This window comes from Notolepis coatsorum (assembly GCF_963971535.1).
Source record: "Notolepis coatsorum genome assembly, chromosome: 7".
In the NCBI taxonomy this organism is placed as follows: Eukaryota; Metazoa; Chordata; class Actinopteri; order Aulopiformes; family Paralepididae; genus Notolepis; species Notolepis coatsorum.
Genome location: NC_140171.1, coordinates 133,493,946 through 133,510,236, shown reverse-complemented (window position 1 = coordinate 133,510,236; position 16,291 = coordinate 133,493,946). Strand labels below are relative to the sequence as shown.

At 42.4% G+C, this 16,291-nt stretch overlaps 1 protein-coding gene across 1 annotated transcript in view; it reads left to right on the top strand.

Moving 5' to 3' along the window:
- Positions 1-16,291, top strand: part of LOC311232229 (inactive rhomboid protein 2-like) — a 142,733-nt gene that overhangs the window by 56,091 nt on the left and 70,351 nt on the right. Inside the window, exons 3-4 of the mRNA XM_084318958.1 lie at positions 1,005-1,163; positions 12,512-12,672. Of these exons, the coding sequence (XP_084175084.1) occupies positions 1,017-1,163; positions 12,512-12,672 (308 nt within the window). The 5' untranslated portion in view covers positions 1,005-1,016. The remainder of the gene's footprint in view (positions 1-1,004; positions 1,164-12,511; positions 12,673-16,291) is intronic.

Genomic DNA, 16,291 nt, shown 5'->3' with positions numbered 1-16,291 from the left:
CTCACGTCAAAACCGGCCGCTCCGCGCCCCGCGCCGCTCACGCTCCGATCCGCTCACATGCACTGGCTCCAGGACAGTTCAGTCAATATTTGTGAATATGCACCACTCTTTCCTAAAGCTAGAAATTGGAGAGGGAACCCTCTCCACTGCTAGAAGGTCTGCACCAGAATTAAAATCAATTTTGGTTGTAAGATCTCACACAAACAATTTATGGCATTACAAAGTCTTTTATGCGTTTTTTAAACTCTTTCGTCTTTCCCAAAAATCATCAGTAAAATAATGTATACCGCTTGACTTATTGAATATTTTATATAGCAAACATTCAAGAATAGAAGTAACCCCCAAGAATACTTTGCAGCTTTTACTTGGCATACGTGTGTTGACTGAGCTCTTATTCACGGTATATGCCGTCCCCACCTCTGGCATTGTCTGTTCATTTCTGGTAGCTGAACCTCGTGACAACTGGACTAGCTAGTGTGGATATTCAGTCTCAAAATAAATAATGCATCTATAAGCACAAAACAACATATTTGTACAGAAATGGAATAAGAGGCATGGCGTTTTTCATGAAAGACTTTTTTGTGATCAAATTGTTTGAATTTTCTTTTTCCTTCACATGAAACAAGACGAAACACAATACAGTAATAAGGCTTCACAGGACAATAACAGCAATAATAATAATGACAATAAATAGAAATAATAAAAACAAAATATAAAATAAAATGATATTGACATTACAAAAGACGTTTCTTCCCCCACTTCCCAGGACCCCTCAGGACCAACACCCCGCTAGATCATGGCCTTTACTTTCTCAGCCGCTGAGGCCCACAACTCAATGTTGGATTCCCTAACTCCAATCACCTGAGCAGTGGAGATGGTACATTACATCCAAGAGTGTCAAAGCCCAATTGATCGAGTTTTTCGGGTTGCACACTAATACTCTTTTGCTACCTTTGTGAATATTTCAATTACCAAATGACAAATAATTTGTATTACATTTTCAGAACTCTCACTAGATGTCATCACAGGAAGGGGAGGAGCCTCCTCCCTATGGCAACCAATCAGACAGCCGTCTGAAGAGCAAGAAGCCGCCCAGTCTGGTCATAGCCATCCCTCCCCCTGAGTTCCTGCAGGAGAGAGCTACTGCCAACCCTCCCAAACAGGTATGACCTTTAATCCCTGGTCAACCCTGCCAAACGGGTAGCCCTGGCCTTTAACCCTGCCAAACCGATAGCCCTGACCTTTAATGGAGAATATTGTAATAGCGTAAAATTGGTTTCACCTGTGCTGGTGGGAGGTTTGTTCCACCATTGTGGAGCAATAGCCGGCTTCGAGTGGTTCTGAGGCGGTCAGAAGATGCAGAGCTTAGGGGTCTTGAGGTAGTAAGAGACCATTGACTGGAGGTAGGTTCAAGTTCAAGTTCTTTAATAGTTGTCATACAGAAGTACAGAATACTTTCATACAAAATGCTTCTTACTGTTACGCTCCAGAGACTGTGCTAGACAAGATAGTATCAAATAACATAATAACATAATATAGCATGAATTTAGAAGAAGAGAATGAGGTCACAGTGTTCGGTATAGACATATGTACAATGTTCTGAGTTACCATATAATATACAATACACAATACTATGCAGTGTACTAATGTACAGTACTATCTAGTGCAAAGCAGAAATGGGATGAGGTTCACCTCGCAGATTCATGCGGCAATGAAGTGGAGTAACGTGGGCTGACTGGTAGATTGGAGATCAGGTGGGCCGCTGCGTTCTGTATGAGTTGAAGTGGCTTGGTTAGATATATCAACATGTCCTTCAAAACAACGATAGAAAATAGGCTTGTTCTTTTAGAACCAAAATATGGAACACTGTTTTAACATGCCACACATTTATGCGTTTACTTTGCTATTGTTCATCGGCAGCACTGTTGATAACACTATATTGGTAAAAAGCCTAGACTGGCCCATAAATAGCAGAAGACGGCTACTTCTGACCCTGTTCAACAGGTTTGACAGCTACTGCTGACCCTTGTGTAGTTACAGTACACAAGGCAAGGTCAGTTCACAGATTGTATGTATCCAGTAGTGTCTCTTATTCTAAAAACTGTGAGGAATACATCCTCCTCTTTCCCTATTAAACAAGTATTCTGACCTTTAACCTGGCCCTGACACCACCCCTTTGTAAACATGATCGTCTTTGTCTTTGTTCAGAGGGAAACATTGAGACAGAAATACTTATTTGCTTTCTCTTAATATCATAAGATAAGAATGGTTTCCCCCCTCCTAGTAAACATTTGGTTTAATTGCAGTTGTGATTTGAAGGATCAAGAACAGAGGGCAGAGTTTGAGTTAGGTCAATTAATTTGGGGATGCAGAATGGAACAAGAGACAGCCGCCAATCAGGTAGTTACAGTCTAGGAGGGAACTGAGGCAGCGAACCAATCAGGTAGTTGCAGTCAGGAAGGGAACTGAGGCAGGGAACCAATCTAGAACCAAGATTCTGTTACAGCTGCTGACCTATATACTATAGCTAATGTCCATCAATATATTCCTTTGGAATGAAATAGGTTCAAGAATCGAATCAGGATTGTTAGCAGAGAGAGAGAGAGAGATATAGAGAGGGAGGGGGGAGTGAGAGAGAGGGCTGCTAGGAGTGGAGCCAACGTTAGCTTGCTGAGGCTACATCTACAGGCTGCTAGGAGTGGAGCTAACGTTAGCTTTCTGAGTTAACAGTTAACATTACTTAAGATTTTAGCGCAATGTGGGCATTCCAGAATGGCGAGGATGCAAAGCATGTTAGACCATTGGATCCGTTGCAGTTTACATTACACATAGAAACTCAGGCATTAAAGCGTTCCGTCTTGAGATCTATACCATAGCGCAAATTCATACCGTTTATACTGTTTATACCGTCCACCCCTAATATAGAATATCTGCTTAGAAAAGAAAATGTCTATAATTTTTTTTTTTTATTTCTCCACGTGGTAAATACACAGGTCACAACATGTTTACAGGAAAGTTTTGGAGTGTATTTTGTGATTGTTGGGAACTAGGCTACACTGGCACACCTACTTCCAGTGAATGACGCTAAGGTAGGCTAACGGTGCGGCTGTTCCCTAAGCCTAATGCTAGGGCTGGGCGATTAATCGATATTATCGATTAATTCGAATTAATGATTTAGGACGATTTAAATATTTTTTTTTTAAGTCACCTTTTATTTTACAAAAAGTTATGTTTGGTGAAAGTTAGATTTGCACTTTATTAATCCCAATAGGGAAATTCATTGATGATCAAGAGGCACATTTTTATTTGTTTTAAGTGAAGTTTGGTGAAAAAGCAAGTTATTGCACTATTAATCCCAATAGGGACATTCATCTTTGTTTGATCAAGAGTAACCTTTTATATATATTATTATTAATATTATTATTATTATTATTATTATTATTATTATTATTATTATTATTATTATTATTATTATTATTATTATTATTATTATTATTATTATTATTATTATTATTATTATTATTATTATTTTTTTATTTTTTTTTAAGTGAAGATTGGTGAAAGTTAGGTGAAAGTTTGCACTTCAATCCCAATAGGGACATTCAACATTTCTGATATAGCTATTGGACCCTCTTCCCTAGCAATGCTAACATTTTTTTTTTTTTATCCACTTTTTCTCCCATTTTTCTATATTTTTCTCCCATCCCAATTTTTCGTATCATCCAATTCAACCCTCCCCTGTCACGAACGCTGTTTCTTGCCTCCCACAAGCCGGCTGCAATGTGGACTAAGTCATACATAGCACAAGTCCCCTCCGGTACTTGAGGTAACAGCAGTCGCATCTTTTCACCTGCGCAGCTCGATCTCTCAGTGTCGAGGAGTAACGCGTGGGAGGCTCACGCTGCCCCCGACACTTCCTGATTCTACTGCGCAGGCGCACCAACCGACCTGTAGGAGTCGCTTGTTCACAACGCCCGATCCCCACCCTTCAGTTTCCCTCCCCGTAATACGGCCAATGTGTATTACTGCGGACGACCAGCTAAACTGAAAACAATGTGGAGAGCTGGATTCGAACACGCGAATCCTAGCGTCTCCACACTGGTGGCGAGTGCCTTGCCCACTACACCACCTAGCCGCCCTGCAATGCTAACAATTTCTAATAGAGAACCAAAACACTGGTGTCAGTGTTTTTTAGATTGGAATGAAATTACTTTTAAAACAAAAGTGAACCGTTCCTTTAACTTTGACTATGTGGATGGCACACCACTGTTGGTAGTCCTTGAGCATGGGCCCCTTGGGGGGGGAAACAGATGGCCTTGTGCCCATAAACCGTTAGGCAGCTGTCCCAAATACCAGCCTGCCCAAGGAAACAGCGTGCATGGGTATGGGACAGGAAGGGGTTTATAGGCCTTCAACTGGTCTGGGGGACTGCTGCTACTTCCATTCGACCATAGAATAGATAATGTGGTTTTCAAGTGGTTGGGAATCCAAATCAAGAAAAAGTCCTATAGCAGCCTCTACTATGTATACTGTCTACAATCTCTTGTAATTCTGTTTACAATATAAACAATGTAGTCTGTAAAGATTTAGCAGAAGCAGAGCTCACATGCTTAATATTAGCATACCGTATTTTGCTATAAGATGTACTACATTACATACAGTATTTGGGCTATTTTATTTCATTCTTAATTAACAAGGCATTTACAAAGTATATACTTAGAGAATTAAACAGAAACGGTAATGACATCACTGTATGTTAGGAAGAGGTAGAGAGTCTTTTGTGGACCGGGTGACCCACACCAGAATGAATAGCGAGAGAGTGAGAGACCGGGAGTAGCTCTTGTGTTCAAAAACAAGACTGTGTAGCCTGAGACACAGCCTTAATCTCTCATGGCTGTAGGGTAGAATTTAACACCCTCTTTAGCGAACAGGGTTATCTGGTCATATTGGGCTGTATTCTGACAGAATTAGTGGACACTGAACGCCTCGCTGTTGTCTTAGCACAAGTTACTAGTTGGAGAGCGATTGAGTCACCTGTGGGACAAATGGAACAAGAGGTAGAAATTGGCTCCGGTACAGAGAGTTTAACATGTTTGTTACTCTTCAGCCTTGCCTAAATATTGCACAAGCTCTGATAATACAACTTCTTTCCGCTTAGACCCTGAAAGCAGTTGTCGCTCTGGTGTGGATTATAGAATGGTATTAACAACAACCCATTGAGGTAGTCTGCTTCTTCTTATCCTTTACTCCAATTACATGAGTTGGGTTGCATTGAAAGGAAAACATAATACGGCTGATACGTTAAATGTTCAAGGTAATCCATGCAGGATTTTCTTAAATACATCAATATTGTGCTGTGTTCAATTGGTCCATGGGGATCAATAATGGAATGTCTTATTTTATCTTAATCTTATCTTTGATAATCTTTGTTTATTTTCTCTCTCTGCTGTTTTTAATGTAGCTTTTAGTTAGTTCATGCGGGACACAGAAGTCGTATGCACCAATCATTCTGACCAGCTGATCAGAATGCGTACCATTACCACAATCAATAAAATGGCTAAACTCTCGTCAATAGGACGTCGTGCCTCTCGCTATTCAGGGGGGGGGGGGGGGGGGGGGGGGGGAGATGGAAGGAAATAATAAATAGATAAGGATAGAAAAAAGTAAAACGACTAAAAAGTAATAAAACATTTAAATAAAGAGAAAAATAAAGTTATTATAATAATAATAAAATAGAAGGGGTTCAGTTAAAGTAGGATATACAAGTAAATATTCAGCTCTATTGTTTGTCAGTTTCTTCGTTTATAGTAAGTCAGGGTATCGATATGTTGTAAAAAAGGGTTGCCAGGCCTTTCAGAGAAAACCTAATTATCTCGAGCCTAATGCAGTGCAGTATCTCATAGGGGTTAGGGGTGTAACGATGCGACCTCACAACAATTAATTTCGATTACGATTATTCAGGCAACGATTCAATGCATCATGAAATCTCTTCATCCATCTAAACTCCACCATATTGATCCAGCCTCTACCTGCATCAATCTATTTTATTATCTAGATATGCTCTCTACATGCCAGGCTGGCTTAATGTCTCAATTGACTGCATCACATCACTCTGCTCTGTATGTCCCCATAGAGGCGCTTGTTATTCCTGGTCTCTGGATGCAGGCTTGCATGGATCTGCACTGAGAGCATCTTGCGAGCAGAACCTATACCGCCATACAACTGTATAACCTTTGTCTCTATAAATGATTGAATTATTATGACGCGAGTGATCCTGATTCAATTGCATTATTTACTTGCCACCATGTGACCGTAGCCCCAGAACTCTCAAACTGAAAGCAGACTGTCCAAATTACAACTGCAATGGCATCTTTCTTGTTTTTGTTTGTTTCATGTGTCACTATCATCACAACTTATTTCACAGCAGTATACAGATGAATAAGCAGGGGAGTTGCATTATTTTAATAATACAAAAGAAAAAGATAAATAACTTTAAACCCAACTCCACAATACTCTTTGATGAAAACCCACCTAGGATCCATGAACAAACTTCCACTGAATGTAGCACATAATCAGATGGGATTAATACACAGAAATACATTGAACAGACTTTCATGTGAGGAGTCCAGAATGCAACGCGCATTGTTTTTGTAATGTGGATTCCTTCTAGCTATTATAGTCTTTGGCAACACTAACACCAGTACAGCAGGACCGGGAACCAGTTAACGTTAGCGCAGCTAATGCTATGGTATGGTGTTACCAAGACAAGAGGGTTTTTCCACATCACAGCCGGCTGCCTCTCACCGCGGAAGAACAATGCTCTGTGTGCGGTGCATTGTGGACTCTCCTCTCACAACGTCATTATGAAAGTCTGCCGTTGTCATTGGAATAGAGCTGTATTTTAGGTCTTTGGGCAGAGAACTCTGTTCTCTTTGGGCCCTGTGAGCCTTAACCCTTTCACTGCCGCACTACCAAACGGTTAACCCTTTCACTGCGACAATACACAGAAGGTTAACCCTTTCACTGCCACATGACAGCCGGTTAACCCTTTCACTGCCACACTACAGAAGGTTAACCCTTTACTATCACACTACCGGCGGTAACCTTAGACTGCCCCCCCCTGGGAGACTGCTCTAAGTGCTTATCTTGCCCAAATGATGTGCTCCATTATGCATGAAGTTCTCCCCGAACGGCAACCTGTCACACGTCATCTGCAGTACAACACTACAGTAGACTGGAGCTTTGTGTGTGTGTGTGCATCCATGCATGTTTGCATGCACTACCAAACGGTTAACCCCTTCACTGCGACAATACACAGAAGGTTAAAAGCAAGACGGAGAGATGGAGAGAATCCACAAAACCCAGGTTTTCTACCTAGCCATTGGCGGCAGACGGGGAGACTGCACACTCCTGCTAGTTTACTGTAGGCGCATGGCCTCACACACACACCCCTAACCCTAACAATAACCCCCAAGATAGGGACTCAAACCGGGCATGGCCTCTCACCCCCCCCCCCCCCCCCCAACCCTAACAATAACCCCCAAGATAGGGCCTCAAACCGTGCATGACCTCTCACCCCCCCCCCCCCCCCCCCTAACCCTAACAATAACCCCCAAGATAGGGCCTCAAACCGGGCATGGCCTCTCACAACCCCACCCCACCCCCCTAACCCACAGCCTGACCATATGGCCCACTCAGTGCCCTATTAACTAGCAGAATGACAAGCCAATTAGTCCATCCCAACTGCCGAGTCACTACTGGCCAACATGATGGACTCTCAATGGAGCCACAGCAGCTTGCATAATGGCCTGGGACACAGAGGGGACAGTCCCTCATACTGCAGCTCAGATGGAATAATAATGTGCACGAGGGGATCTAAACCATGTTGTTGATGAAAACGATTACATCATACATTGACGTTGTTCAGGATGCATGACGATGATCCGATGAGTTTAGTTCTCCTACACAACTGACCGTGTTATTATCTTGTCTTTTATGTTAGGCCACTGTTTTTTAATTACCCTAGTATAGACGGTTTAAAAGTGACAATGATAACATTATAATTAGGGATGTCCGATATATATATTTTTTTTACATTTATTTAACCTTTATTTACCCAGGCAAGCAAGTAAGAACAAATTATTATTTTATTTATTGTCAAAGTATGCATAATGTTGTGTTAATTACACGACAAGAGATATGTAATGTTAATTACCTGAAATTATTCCGTTTTTTTGGGGGGAAACCCTGCATATATCGGTATCGGTTGATATCGGTTGATATCGGTATCGGAAATTAAGAGTTGGACAATATCGGTATATCGGTATCGGTAACAAAGCCAATATCGAGCATCCCTAATTCTAATGGTATCAGTTTATTTCCTGTTGCCATGTTTGCTAGTGCAATAATTTACAGGAAATACAGTTCAAACGGTTCCCTAGCAACATAATTCCAGTAAATCCTATGTTACTGTAGCTGTTGCAGTAACTACACAATACGTCACTGACTAGCCACCGGATCCATCTACATTTACATTTAGTCATTTAGCTTTTATCCAATGTGACTTACAAGTTCTGTACGACAAGTCAGCAGGAAGGGTACAACTCTTACAATTGAGTAACAATGTTCATCAAACAGTGTTGGAACTTGGGTACATAGTGTTGAGTGCATAGTAGTAAAGATATATTAGTATAGTAGGAAAAGTACATGATGGTAGAAGACAGTAAGATGGTTAGTGTTTAAAAAAAAATAAAAATAAAAACATCAGATTGATTGAAGAAGTGTGTTTTTAGTTGACAGCGAAAGATTAGTCAGGTTTTGGCTGTCCTTACTGTGATGGGAAGTTTGTTCCACCATTAGTCCGGGAGCCATAGGCCGATTTATAGGTGAACCTTGTTTTGTCGGTTGCAATAATTTCTTTTGCCGTTTCTTGGAGCTTGGGGTTACCTCTTCAAAATACAAGAGGGTGCTCGATGATATCCCTTGGGCATTTTCAGATATTAACCCCTTCATGCCCGAAAATGCCCAAAAATCACACAAAAATAGAGATTTATGATATTGCATGCTGAATATAAATTAAATGCATCAAATTACATTCTCTAATGTTTTTACATACAAGGGATGATGTGAAACTAATATTAACATGTAACATTTTCAAACATTAACCCCTTCATGCCTGAAAAAGCCAAAATCACACAAAAATAGAGATGTATGATATTACATGCTGAATATTAATGAAATTCATCAAATTACATTCTCTAATATTTTTTCATACAAGGGGAGTTTTGTTGGGGCAGTTGGTTCACTGATGGCTGAAAGTGGGCTCTCTAGTGTCCTGTCAGAAGTCTTTGTAGGGGTTGCCAAGATGTTGGATGGGAAGAAGTTCCCTCAGAATGTACGGATGATGGCAGAGGCGGTGTTAATAAGGAGCCTGATCACAAATGGGGATTTTCAGAAAGCAGATGACCTGAGGAGAGCCTTGGATCACATAGCAAGCCAGAGCAGGACTGCCAAAACCTTGGGTTGAGGTCTTGGTGAAACCAGTGTTGCTGATGATGTCCTACATCCGGGCCGAACGTGAAGGTGACTGGCTTCTCCATCTGACCATGTTCCGGAAGATGCTTCCCTACTACTTTGCAGCCGGCCATGTCAACTATGCCAGGTATGGCCTCTACCACCTCCGGTTCATGGAAAAGCTTCCTCCATGTGTCCAAAGCAATTTCCTCTAGGGGCAACATGTCAACATGTCACCTCAGAGGAATATGGAATGGCCTGTGGAGTGACCAGTTCATAGAGTCCACCTTCATAAGGTATGGTATCACAAAGAGGAGAGCAAAGCCGGAGTTATAGCAGACACCAAGGACAGCTGGACTCTGTCAGAAACTAGATACCTGCCTCCATCCATTGGAACCCCATGAACATCCTGCAGAAAGCATTGTGAACATCACCAGTGGGAAGATAGCCCAACCACCTGTTAATGTAGACAATGCTGTACAGATTGGAGAGACAATGTTAGCAGATTTTGAAAATACCTGGCCAGAGGGATTTTACATCTCAAAAGGATTTTTGTATCCCCTGAGGGATTTTTACATATCAAAACAAGTGAAGACAATGGCAATAACAGTCAAATCCATCCAAGTTGGTGATGCTAAAATGTATGACTTAAATGTCATCTACTTAAGGGTAGATCTGTTCTCTAGTGACTGCAGTGTTGACGTGAAGGATGTTCTCTCCCACGAGCTGGCACCAGTCCCAACTGCCATGTTCACTGAGGAAGGAATGCGACTGTGTAAAGCCAAGTCCACATTGAAGAAGTCACTTCAGGTGGAAGTCTCGAAGAGGAAAGCCGGTGACGCAGACATCACTGTCATTGATGGTGGATCTGGACTTCTTTGGACAATCCACTGGCCAGCTGATTGCACTGTCACTGATTTCATTGAAAATGTTAAGGCACGGCTAACTTCATACCTCTTAGAGAGTGACGTCTACCTTATCTTTGACAGATACTATGACTACAGTATCAAGTCCGTCACCAGATATGTCAGGGAGACAATGTTCAACAAAAAGCATCATCTCCTCCTATCAACCAAGCTACCAGCCCAGACAGTTGTCCTGTCATCCATCAAAAACAAGAAACAGTTAAACAAATTACTGTGTGAAGAACTGAGCAAAGACCGGCTATTCCATCTACAGAGCACAAACACACAAGTTGGTGTTGACAGGTGAGGACTCATGTCCCATCGAGATGGAAGAGAGACGGATTGAGATATGATCTAGAAAATCAGCAGGAAGAAGCTGACACCATCATCGTCCAATAAGTCCTGAGGTGTGCTGGAGAAGCCCATCAAATCACAGTGGTTTTTGATGATACAGATGTTTTTGTCCTACTTCTTCACCATTACCATCAGGCAGGACTCGATGTACATCATGGAATCCCCCCGCAAGGAGAGAGTAATAGTGGACATGAAGTCAACACTGGCCAAACGGAAACAAATTGTCAAACACTTTCAGCCCATGCCATATCAGGATGTGACACTGTAGCGTCGTACTATGGGTTGGGAAAAGGCTCCGGCATCAATGCCCTGAAAGCTGGTTACAACCTATCAGCCATTGGCAATGTGGATGCACCATTCCAGCAAGTCATTGACCAAGCCACTGTCTTCATCTCAGCACAGACATGCTCTACCACCTGAGACAGTTAAGGAAGTTCAGAGTATCGGGGAAGATACTCCAGTCCTTCTACTCAGGAGCTGTAGAGAGCATCCTGACCGGAAACATCACTACCTGGTATGGAAACAGCACGGCACAGGACAAGAAGGCCCTACAGAGAGTGGTGCGCTCAGCCGAGCGTACCACAGGTATTGCACTACCTTCCCTGCAGGTTCTATACAACAAGAGGTGCAAATCCAGAGCCTGCAGAATAATGAAAGACCCCCACCACCCCAATAACAGCCTGTTCCAGCTGCTGAGGTCAGGCAGACGCCTGCGAACCCCAGCTACTAGGACAGAGAGGCTTAGGCTTAGCTTCTTCCCCCAGGCCATCAGAGTCCTGAACAATGAACATTGAGTACCACAGAACACTGAACTATCCACACATAAGCACACATGAGCACACACACAACACGCACGCTGTGCACGCTCACACACTAGCAGCCACTTTAACACTTCAACATGAGCGGGCACACACTCATGCGCACACACTCACACTTATTGCCAAAAGGAAAGGCCACTTTAAATCAGTATTAGCAACAGTAACAGTGTATTGCACTACCAAAGCTACCTAGCATGTCCTATATGCTCTGTAAATAACTATGTACAGATACCGATTTTGATGTCACACCATGTTACCTGTTATTGCACAATTCTTTTTTGTATTGGATTCTATTATATGTTGTACCCACTGTATTGCACATCGTTGCGGGCAAGACCACCCGCATTTCATTGTATACTCGTATGCCGTGACAAATAAAACTCTTGACTTGACTTGACTTGACTTGACACACACAAGGCTACTTGGAAAAATGGGAAAGGATATACAGTATGTCTTCACCAAATCGAGCTGCTCTATCTCCAACAAAGGAAGAAGCGTTCATTGAAAATGTGAAAAGGGCCCACTTCCAAGCGTACCTCTGACGAAATCTCATTACGAATCTGTCACCTGCAATGAACCCAGAGGAATTTGGATGGAAAAATGACACCTGTAACAGGGCACTGATCCCAATCCACCTAGCAGAAGATCAAACTTGTCCCAGACTACATCCTGAAGATGATCCGGTGTGGCTGCAAGAGTTAGGCCCTGTTTACCTCTAAGAAGTGCAGCTGTAAAGTGCAGGGTTTGCCATGCACAATGTTCTGTACATGTTTCAGGGTAGGATGCTCAAGACCCTAATATGTAACGCACCTGCATCTTTCTGATCGCTTAAGCACTGTCACCACAAGTCAACAGTAATTTCTTGCCAAATGATTTACCCTAATCATCTTGTGATTGTCTCTTCTTTCCTGCTCTGTCTAGCCACTGCATCCATCTCTTGAGCAGAGTATGAGCGCCACTGCCCAAGCAGCCAGTCCCATGCTGGAGAGCGGCAGCGGGGCTGGAGATGGAGCTTTCTCTGCTGGGGACAGGAGGGCAGCCTTCCAAAGGCAGACATCATCCTTCTCACAGAGCATCCGCAAGTAAGTGTGTGTGTGTGTGTGTGTGTGTGTGTGTGTGTGTGTGTGTGTGTGTGTGTGTGTGTGTGTGTGTCAGGGTTCGCACAAGGTCCTTAAAGTGCTTGATTTTTTACAAAAAAAAGTCTAGGCCTGGAATTCCTTGGAAACAACCCATTTTTTAACAAGGTGCCTAAAAAGTCCTTGAAAATCAAATCAACCATTTGCATTGAATGTTTTGTTCATCCATGATCAAATTGTTCTGAATTGTTCTGAGCTCAGCCCTTGTGTGGGTGAATCTAACAAGTTCTAACGTTTTCTTTCCCTTATTATTTCATGCACACTTTATTAATTTTTTTTCTTTCATTTTTTCACTTTTTCTCCTTGTTTTTCAATTTTTCTCCCATCTCAATTTCGTTTTTTCCAATTCTCCCCTCCCCTGTCTTGAACGTTGCTCGACTATGCCCCCCACTGGTCGGTTGTAGGGAGGATAGAAGCCTTGCATCACGTGTCCCCTCCGGTACACGAGGAGGCAGCCTGTCGCATATTTTTCGTCACCATCTTGGATTGGTGACGAGCGCAATCTCCGCTGCACCACCCAGCTGCCCCTTTATTCATTGTTTTAAATTATTATTTTCTTTTAAGTTATTTTGTGCATCACTTTGTTTTGAATTTTATGCAAATTTGCAATGCATGAGGGTCATCCTTTTGTGTTAAATGGCTGCATAAAGCAATCATTTGTTGACTCATGTTATAAGAGTATTAAAACTTGAAAAATATCGGTAGATTTAGAACAGATAAAAAATATGCGATTAATTTGTGATTAATCACTATTAACTATGGACAATCATGCGATTAATCAGATTAAATATTTTAATAGATTGACAGCCTTAACTCATTCAGCGCCAGGGATTAGCCTGGTCCCGTTCTAGCTATGCCACCCTTTAAAGATAGGAGTGCGTCACCTTGTTTGTAGAGCTATATCTATATTATATATTATAGCTATGGAGACAATACTATAGTCATTTGACAGTGACTTTCTTCCGTCAAACATGCAAAAAAGAGATCATTCTTTCATGCATACGTTTGTTATCCCGTGGTGAATATAAGTATAGTTTAGGAGTGATCAGGGATAATTCATGAAAAGCTGGTTTAGGGCGATACGTGTATTATATACTACTATAAGCGTTCTACTATAAGCGTTGAAAAAGGATTTGGGGATAAAAACGGGCACCATTTGAAACAAAAATAGGAACCTGGGCATAATTGTCATCTTGATTGAGTTAATCCTGCCAGCTAGTGATAGGGGAAGTGTTGACCAGCGAGCAAGATATTGTTTAGCCTTATCCAGGGCTGGTTTAAGGTTTAGCTTAAATAAGTCACTATACTTGCATGTCCTAGTCACTCCCAGGTATGTGAAAGACTCAGAGATTATCTTCAGTGGGTATGCCCCGAACGACATCCTTCGAGCTAAATCATTAACTGGAATCAACAAGCTCTTAGAGAGGTTAATTTTGTATCTTGAGAACTTGCCAAAATTTGAGATAATATCCAGTGCATTCGGGATGGAAACATGGGGATCGGACAGGTACAGGATCAGGTCATCTGCATGAAGTGATGGTGTTTGGCCGCCCCTAGCAATACCTGCGAGGCCTGCATCGCTCCTCAGAGCGACCGCTAGTGGTTCAATGGCGAGATCAAACAATATAATAATAATGCAGGACCTGTTCAGAGGTCTTTAATTGGCATGCAACTATCCTCAATGTTTAGCGGTTAGCACTTAGCACACATGGTTACACACACACACACCGGAACACACACGCATGCATTGTTCTTTGTAGGATCGCAGATGCGATTCATCTCTGCGATTAACCCATCCCGTCGTCCTTCCCCCCAAGGGCAGCTGGGAGCAGACAGGCGTCGGCGAGGGCCGCGCCAGGGGACCAATCCAAGTGCTCCTGCCCGTCTTCGTCAAGGACGCCACAGCGTTAGCGATCTGTTGTTGTGCATGTTTTTCCATTGGGTTTATCTTATCGGGGGGGAAACCCTTGCGAGCACGGGGAGAACATGCAAACTCCACACAGAAAGGCCTGGGAGATACCCCACCTGGGTACCTGGCAACATGGCAACCTGGTCCCCAAGCGGGAATCGAACCCTGGACCTTCTTGCTGTGAGGCGACAGTGTTAACCACTACACCACCGTGCCGGGACTCAATCCGCAACCCTATCTAGCTGAAGTATTTGGAAATAGTCTTATTGGTTCGGACCGAGGCCTGTGGTGAAACATACAAGACCCTAATCCAAGCGCGGAAAGTGGGCCCAAACCCAAACCTCTCTAAAGTTGTGAAAAGATATTCATATTCGATGCGATCAAACGCTTTCTGGGCATCGAGAGATAACAGAACCTCTGCCGTGGGCGGATTAAAATCAACCATTAAATCAGCCATTAAAGCAGACCAGTGATCACGTATTCGCTAAGCGCAACAAAATTGTATTATAATGAGGCTGGCACAGCAAGACATACCATTCAGAACGGGCTTCCTATAACACAAAACGACGCCGTCATGAAGAAAACACAGCATAGAAATAGAAGCTGAGGCGTTAATGTGCTTCATTAGCAGTTACTGCGAAGTAATACAAAGTAACGCATCCTCTTATTGGCGTCGATCACTGCATGATTCCTGTGGAATCTACAGACAGTCTGTATTATTAACCCAGCCCATAAGACAAAACGACAAACCAAAATAGATATAAAACAGTGTCTGTAGTGTTAACGAAAACATCGCCAGCTCCTAGCTGAGCCCGAAAAGCAGATATAAGAGTACAACAGGTGCGCACCTAAATGCCGTTTGCTGGCGTTCAATTCGAAAAAGAAAATACAAAATAAGCAAGCATACAGATACACACCTTTAGTTGTCGGAAGCGCCCTCATTGGCGTCGTTCACTGCGTGATTCCCATGGAATCTACTAGGGCTGACCCCTATTAGCCGATTAGTCGACTAATCGGTCGAAAGGAGCCGTTGGTCGACTGGCCAACCTCTTAGTCGAATATAAAAAAATATATATATATTTATAATTATTATAATTTTTTTTATCATTCTTTCCCAAAGAAAAGAGGCCTAGAAGCGTGGCTAACGCTAATGGCGTGCATACCAGAGGCTAACTGCCTACGAAAACAGGCACAGAGGCACTGAAAGAGGATTTCACCCATCTAATGAACACACTAGACTAGACAAATATCAAGATGTATCCATCAGTGGACCAATTGCATGCTTTTGCAGAGGACAAGAAGCCTTCAGTCGACTCCTTCAGACAGTAAGCAGTAAGCACCCCCCACAGCCCAAAAAAAAAATAAAGAAAATAAAAAAAAAAATTAAATATTATACTATATCGGGGACAGCCCTAGAATCTACACAGTATTATTAACCCAGCCCATAAGACAAAACAACACACCAAAATAGATATAAAACAGTGTCTGTAGTGTTAACGAAAACCTCGCCAGCTCCTATACTGAGCCCGGAAAGCAGATATAAGAGTACAACAGGTGCGCACCTAAATGCCGTTTGCTGGTGTTCAGTTCGAAAAAGAAAATACAAAGTAAGCAAGCATACAGATACGCATCTTTTAGTTGTCGAAAACGAGAAAG